The sequence below is a fragment of the Physella acuta genome, unplaced genomic scaffold (genome assembly GCF_028476545.2).
Source record: "Physella acuta isolate Inbredline_101_S28 unplaced genomic scaffold, ASM2847654v3 ptg000284l, whole genome shotgun sequence".
Lineage (NCBI taxonomy): Eukaryota > Metazoa > Mollusca > Gastropoda > Physidae > Physella > Physella acuta.
In genome coordinates this window covers 420,025-428,413 of record NW_026731803.1, presented here as the reverse complement: position 1 = coordinate 428,413, position 8,389 = coordinate 420,025, and the positions used below count along the sequence as shown (strand labels likewise).

General features: G+C 32.1%; 1 protein-coding gene across 1 annotated transcript; it reads left to right on the top strand.

The window, feature by feature from the left end:
- Positions 1–505: 505 nt before the first annotated feature.
- LOC131939604 (dehydrodolichyl diphosphate synthase complex subunit nus1) lies at positions 506–5,830 on the top strand. Its single transcript, XM_059298011.1, has 5 exons — positions 506–891; positions 2,709–2,846; positions 3,201–3,359; positions 3,464–3,563; positions 3,807–5,830. The coding sequence occupies exons 1-5, from the start codon at positions 612–614 to the stop codon at positions 3,895–3,897; spliced, it is 768 nt and encodes a 255-aa protein (XP_059153994.1). The 5' UTR covers positions 506–611; the 3' UTR covers positions 3,898–5,830.
- Positions 5,831–8,389: the final 2,559 nt, after the last annotated feature.

Genomic DNA, 8,389 nt, shown 5'->3' with positions numbered 1-8,389 from the left:
CCTATTTATTATTTAAATTTTAAAGGTTGCTATTATAATAAGTATTAAATCATCTTTTGTTAATAACTAGGCTCGATTCGATTAAAGTAGGCCTATTAGTAGTTAGTAGTATAAGCATTACTATTAGTTAGTTAGTAGATTGCATAAGTAGCAATGTCGTAATGAGTGTTTACAATCTCCGCTTATCAGCTGACGAGAGGCGTGGCTTTCTCAAATTTTAACCAATGAAATAATACCATCTGTCTCTCAGGAATATTCAGTATTTTTTTTTTTAAATAATGAAATGTGTAGGCTACATCTATATTAAAAAACCATACATTATAAATTATGGCGTTTAGCTTCTTCAATAGAAATATTTACTTTGTTTATTTTATTTTAAAATGAGTGTGCCCTTAGCCATACAATAACACGACAACTAGGTCCTAGGCCCTGGACCCTGATCTGGCCTAAATGGCAAGTACACATTGAGTTTCTCCGCATCTGTTAATCCGGAAGTTTGAGCTTTTACTGCCGGTTCGACACGAGTGGGATTGTTTAGATTTTGGACTATGAAACATTTCATCAGATAATTGTTTACATATAGATCTAAATCTACTTTATAATTGAAAAGGATGAAGACTATATTGCTCAGACTTATACACTATTTAATTTCTCTTGGAGAATTTCTCCGTTATCTTATTTTATTTTTGCCAGCACAAACTATTAGTGTTTATAAAAAGTCGTCCGCTTCAATAGCGAACATTCAATCGGATTCCAAAAAACTGAAAAAACTTCCAGCTCATCTAGGATTTTTGGTTGTTGAAGATGAATTTTCCTTCAAAGATCTAGCCAATATGATTGTCTGGTCTGTTGCACTTGGAATTTCATACATTAGTGTTTATGATATTAATGGTAAGTGAAATCTGTAGCCTAATGATCGGTAGGCCAAATGAAACTTTGGTAATCTATCGTTTTGGGTACGTAAAATCGTCCGCGACTAGTAATGTGAAAAACAGGTGACTCCTTAAATTTTAATAATTATTTCACATTTTGAGGAGGATTTATGTTTTTTAAAATACAAAAATGTTTCCTTGTTTCATTTATGTACCTGTTTTTAAACAATTGAATTAAAACGTTTCAGTAATAAATGAATACTAGCGATGTTTCCAACAGATGCAACCATGCTCGTTTGCTATAGCAGCCATCTTGTTTACGTTTTATTTTTATAAGATTCAGGGGTAAGCCACTCTATTTTACAAATGGCTGCTGTTTATATAGTAGATTTTCTTACTAAATCTAGAATTTACCCAAATTTCAAATTAAACATGACTACTGAATGATAGACATCCATATTTAATCCATTAGGGACTGATTTTGAAGTTTTTAGTTCGTTTTAAACTAAGTTACTTAATTTAATATTTATTGACACTCACTGCCATGGACAACACATCTCTCCATGACAACTCTTCTTACCCCTGAAGGCACTTGAAGCTAAAGAGAACCACAAATGCGGTTAGACTTTTTAAGTGGCCATGTACCCAGAGTTCCCCACTAGTGATCATCAAATAGCGGTCACGTGGTCAAAAAAATTAAAAAAATTTGGTTGTCATTTTTTGGCCACTCTTATTAAAAAAAGGGTTGAAGATATTTGATTTATTTTTTCATAGAATGATAAAACTAATAATGCTTTACTATGGAAATCAATTTTGTGAAATGGAGATCTATATTTAAAAAGTTGTATTATTTTGAATGACACCGACTTTAAATTTAGCCTACATTCCCCAAAGCAATTTTTTAAAAGTAATTCTAAGAAGGTCTCTGGAACTAAGTCGAAAAACTTGCCGGAAGTCATGGTCCGATCCTTACGCCATGTTCTGGTTAGCAACCAAGGACGCTTTTAAGTTAGTGAGCCTCCCTATTATATAGCAAATCTTGCTAGCAGACACTGCTGTTTAAAGTTAATTTCTGGCCTATATTGATATATTAAGCCATTGCAATGATTTAGGTTTAATATTCATTTATCTATAATATTTGACACAAAAATATTACAATATACTTCTTTTAAAGCCTTGACAATGAGGTTTTCGTACACTAATAGCCGCTGGCGATTTTACGTACCTAAAGCGATAGATTACCGAAACTTTCTTACTTTGAAACATTTTTGAAAATTTTAAAACATAAATTGATAGATTCTAAATTAAATAGAGTAAAGTGCCTCGCGCTGTTAAACCTCCGCAGCAGCCATCCTCCTGTTTATAATTTAAAAGCGCAAGGCACTTTACTCTAGCTAGGCATATCGCTACCACCCCCTCCAGTCTGGTGAGCTGTGGTTTATGCCAAATGTTTACAATTGTAGAGCCGGGTGAGATTAGTGACGACTATTAGGGGCAGATAATTTAGTTTCTAAACTATTTGAAACCAAGGGGAGGTAACTAAGAGGAGACTGCTTTCACTAGTTTCACTGGGGTTGGGGGAAGGTAGGGGGATAATCGTCCTTCACGAGGTACTGATAGTGTTTTAAAGCACATACATTTAGTCGCAGCATTGGTAGTGTCGTATTCACAAATTATGAATTGCTAAAAAGTAGCTAGGCCAATGCCGCTGCCGAGAAAATCGGACAAATCGGCTTTTCCCTACCCCCTGCATGTTATAGAATAGATATTGATTTGCATCAACAAGTTGCAAACTAATTCCACTTTTATGCGATTCTCGCTATTTTTTCTTTTCAGGTGAAATTAAACGCAACAGTGTTCTACTACAACAGAATATAGATGCTAGTAAAGAAGAGGTTATGGGCACAAATAAAAATGGTTATGATATCCAGCTTTATTCATCGCCTGCAAGTGTTTCCCAACCGGTAAATTCAGGTTAGTTTACTGTTTTGTTAATTTGATAATAAATGTTTAGTTCCTATTCCTAGACTGCATCACAACTGTATTCAATTTTTGAATGGACAAAATATTTTTGAATTCCCATTGTTTGTGCCCTTAGACACAGCTGTAAAATAGCAGGGCTTTTCTATGCTTACTTATCAAAGTTATATTGTCCCTTCCCAGCTCTAACCCTTGCCAAAAACTTCAAGATTGTTAACCATTGCATTTTAAATCATGTTCTTAAAAATAAATATCAATGTTAAGTTTTATACTCCCAGATTTACTTGATATTTGTTACTGCATGGGGTAGGATATGAACTTCATTTTTTGCTGGTTTTCTATTTACAGGTTCCTCCAAAGTTCACCATGCCAATGTTTATTTACTGTGCATTGAAGATAGTCATAGGAAAATAGTTGACATGTCTCGGCATCTAAGCAATATGGTTAATTTGGGAATGTTTAAGCTAGAAGACATTAGTCCTTCCAATGTGGATACATTATTTCAGGGTAAGGCTTGTTAGCTATTTTTTTACTGCTTTATATATTTATCTCGATTGTTTATGGTAAAGTATAAATTTTAAGTTTAGTTTGGTGTTTTTTTTCTGTCACAGAATCATTGCAGTTTCCAGACCCTGAATTGTGTATTAAATTTGGTTCTGTTGATAGTTTATTTGGTTATCTACCTTGGCAGATTAGACTTACAGAAATTATGTAAGTACTATTGTATTGTAGTCATTTGTTTTAAATGTATTCATTCACTGTAATTTTTCCTCCAAATTTAAATACAAAACATGTTCTTTACTTTTTACACATAATAGCCTTGTTAGAAACTAGTAATACATGGCTGGGATTATAATGACAATCTAAAATATGTACTTCAATTTTTACTCATTGTTTCAACCAGTAAAGATTAGATTTGCTGAATTTTAAATTTTAAATACATTTTTTTTTCAGTTCCCTTCCGTCTCATAAAGGAATTATTTATAAATCATTCCTGTCATCTTTAGTCCATTATGGAAACATTAATCAACGGTTTGGAAAGTAACCACTTGTGTCAGACGTGTTTGTTGTTCTTATCATCTGTTGCTGTGAAGGGTTATGGCTTTGTATGTTGACTAAGTTGTTGATGTAAGCTGAATTGAGGGAAAGCAGTTGGATGGTGATCATTTTCTACTGTGACAGGAAGAAGTTTTCATCAGCCATTAAGTGCTCTGTTATCATGTAAATAAGAAAAAAATCTTGTTTATTTTTTTTTTTGGTAAAAATGAAATAGGAAAGAGTATTGTATGCTTTTATATATGAGTTATAGTTGCTGTGTGCCATTGTGTAAATAAGTAATAATATAAAAAATACAGTTTATGCTGAATCAGCAACTATGTTTCTTTAAGTAAGAATCATCCTACAGTAGTATTATAAAAGTTGAAGCTAGGTTTTCAATTAAAGGTTACTGGAGTATATCAATGCAAGAATTAATTAATGTTTTCAGTTGAGATTTCTGGATTATCAAATGTTAATGTAAGAAAGATTAATCTTTGTTTTGTTGTTATCCTTAAGGCATATTTATGTTCAAGTGTCTCGTATTTTTTTGGTTTTGTTTTATTATAACTTGCTTTGATTCTCATATATGCACGTTAAGTATGCTTGTCACAGTTCACATTTTTAGCACTTGGTGAAAGGAACAAAACAGTTTTTTCTGTTCCAGGTTAGTTTTTGTTGTTGATGGGTTGCAGATGTTATGCCACGTTTAGCAATACAAAACAGTTCTTAAGCTAATTTTATGCCAAAAGAATTTAAGCTGCCAGTTTTTGTATAAAGCAGTGTGTCAAAAACTGTACTTTGTTCATCAAATAGTCCCCTTCATGCTGAGTAAGTCCATTCTATTTAGATCTCTTTATTTTATTCATGCCAATAAAGTTTATAATCTGCTTTTCAAAAATCTGGATTGAGACATGTTTTAACAATTTTAACTTGCTGACAAAGCAATAAAGTTGTTTGTATAAAAATTTAATAAAAGGATTCCTTTTGCCATTTGAGTAAAATAAATATTTAATTTTTTTTAGTTATGTGATAATATATAAAGAATTCTAATTCTATGTAGCTTTAAAAGCTGCTATCAAAAAAAAAGGCAAGCAGTTTGAATCAAAGAATGACTAGAACATACATTAAGATACACCACAGTTTGTGAACTCCAAAATAAACATTACATGCCATTGTCAAATACATACTACCCCTTGTTTTAAATGTGTTGGGTTCTGTATTTATCATCTTCATATACCTGGGTATTTAAGGCTTGCCAAGCAACTGTTAATGTTCCTTTGTTATATATGTCTTGTAGAGTTCTCTGTGCTATCTAATTTCCTGTAAATTGGACATTTCTGTTCACCTATCCTGTATTGTTCTATAGAAAGAAAACACTTGATATATTGCTAGTTGACAACCCACACATTTAACTATTTCTTGTACATTAATTTATAAAATTATTTTATAATTTAAGCAATTCTAATGTATATTTATAAAATAATTTATAGACAAGAAAATTATCTAAATATGCTTGTATTGTTTACCACATATTAACATTCAACTTTATGTTGATAGATTGTAATGATCAGACCATTTCTTTCCATCTGTCATTTTTACCAAATAAATATGATCTACTTGAATGTGAAGGTTTAAAATCATTGTACCATGAATTAATGTGTCATTGAATAGTAGTTCTAGTGTATAAAAGGTTGCTATGTCAGTTATGTCTTTGATGTTTTCTAAAAGCAAATTGTGTTGGTATCAGGATAATAGCTACAAAATTGGGGGGTGGTGACAAACCTTTTTTTAAAAATACCCACAACTACTGAGATCGGCTTATAAAAATTATTTACCTACCAATTTTGACAAATACAGCAACCAAATGTGTTATCATAACTGATGTCGGATAAACTTAGTTGAACCACTGAATAAATATCAAAATAAACTAAGTCAACCTATCATATTTTAAAACAGTTTATTTCCCTTTGTATGTGTGTTTTGTCTGGTTATCTCCCTTGTTAAAGATTGTTTTGTATGCTACTTTTTGAGTCATGTGATGGAGAACTCGTCAATGATGTCTGTTGTATAACAACTTCATTACTGACTGTTATCGGGTTATTTATTAATGCTGCAATATCTGAAAGGTTGGTTGATTTTTTTTAGAGGCTGAGTTGTGTGTATTCTTATAGAAGTCATCAAAGAACATGGCTATTTTATTCATTTTTATAACCTATAAGTCTTCACAGAACATAGCTATAATTTTATAACCAGGAGATCAATATCAGATTAATATGTATTTTATTTACCTTAGCCTTAGAGTCACCAATATTTCCTTATACGTGGATGGGGAGTTTATCATATCTAGCGACTGCACATAAAGATATAAGTTGAATAGGTGAGCATTGTTTGTGTTCTGTAAGCTCAACCAATAAATGTTTATTGCAGTTTTATTTCCATATAATTACCTTGTTGTTGAGTTGACTGTTTGAAATGTAATAAAATGTACAAAGGAATGTATGTGTAAGTTTTAAAATGAAAGGAAAATGAATCTGGTTATGGTTACCTGAGGTAGATATTTGACTTTTAATATCTTAGCTAAAATAGATACATTTTTATTAAAAGTATTAATAACAAATAGGTGTAGCCCATCTAATTTCCAACATTGTAGATTGTAAGCTATTAATCTTTTTAGTCACTAAAGAAAAAATAAGTTCAGATTCAGACTATAAATTTAGTTTTTGGGATTATTATAGTTGACTGTTCAGGAAATTGGTTAACCAGCCATGAGTTTGCCTTAAATATTGTATTTAGCTGAAACAAAAAATGTGTATATTTGTATATAGCTGTTAGGCTAATTGAAGGGTTAACACTTGGTACTGTGTTGGTCAGACTTGTCATTAAAATTGAATAGAGAAGTTGTTAGTTCACCTTAGTTGCTGCTAAATGTTTCATTGTGTCCCATGCTCAAGTCATAATTTGTGGCTCATGTTGCTGTGTGTGGCAGAAGAAATGAATGAACAATTTATGAACATCATTAATTATATAATGCATTAAAACAAACTACAAAGTTCTTTTCTTTCCATTTTTTCCCTGTGGCTAATACACTTGTTTCATTGAAATCCAACGCCACTAACTGTGTTTTCTTTGATTCCTAAGATGCTGCTATTTTAAAGATGTTTTTACTGTATGTTTATTTTTCAAAGCAAACAAAATATATATTAGGATTCTTAACTCAACCAAACCATAAACATTTATTATATGCACGGACTCTTGTACAATTATCATATCCTTTTATAACTTCCACTGATTGTGCCCCCCTCCACACACACACACACATTCAAGCATTAGACTGAAAAAAATAGTGGGATGAATTAAAATACTTTAGAGATAACGAAATGCGAAGACTAGCATCGACATTGAATATTGACACCAACACAAAATAAAAGGAAGACTTGCTGCACACAAAAAGGCGTGTCCGTATGGGACCGTCTATCTTGTGGTTGGAGCCTGTATCTCTGTATGTTAATGAAAGCACCTATCTTGTGGTTGGAGTCTGTATCTCTGTATGCTAATGAAAGCATCTATCTTGTGGTTGGCGTCTGTATGTCTGTAGCTAATGAAAGCACCTATCTTGTGGTTGGAGTCTGTATGTCTGTAGCTAATGAAAGCACCTATCTGGTGTCTAGTGGATAATTTTGCGTGTAAATACACGAAAGACACTTTCCCGAATGCCGTTTGCCCGGAGGCTGTTAACGACAAATGGCCATATGATATTTACCCTAAAAATTGTTGTTCTTTAATATTTTTTAAGTAGAAGTTCAGAATAAATGTGTATTTGACAGTGACATTATAATAACTAACACTATTCTAATGAAACACAAACATGAATTTGTTACGATTTTTAAGATTTAGCATTTATTTTTTAAGAAATGATAAACTATTTTCTTTAATGGAAGTTATAACAGGCCACATACTCGACACGATCTTACATTAAATTAATGGTAAGCCCTATATTCAATTTGAAAAATCCCAAAATACTGTATTAAAAGATTTGACGGACACATCAAAGTGTGAGCATCAGACATTGTTTTCAATTATCACACTGTTCCATCTAATGCGTTGAAGATTATGTTTCTGTTGATCTACAAAATGCTATTAATAATTGGCTCCATAGACTGACGAGTGATTGCATAATTGCGCCTTGGAACTCAAGGTCTGGGCAGTAGGTTGAGAAGAGCCAGATGTTGCTCTTTAAATAGTTTAGTCAATAAGTGTATGTATTCTAGGTCGGTGAAAATAAACAAAATAGTAGTCATTAATTTTTTTTTTCCGGATTATTTTAATTTGCTTGTTACCACCATACATAATACTGAAGATTGAAATGTCTATTATATGAGAAGGTAGGAGGCGGATATTTAAAATTATTTTTCACCCATTAACACACGTTTGCAAATCCTTTAATACACGTATCTTTCCCAACCTTTAGCACATGTATGTTCGCCAACCTTCGGCACATG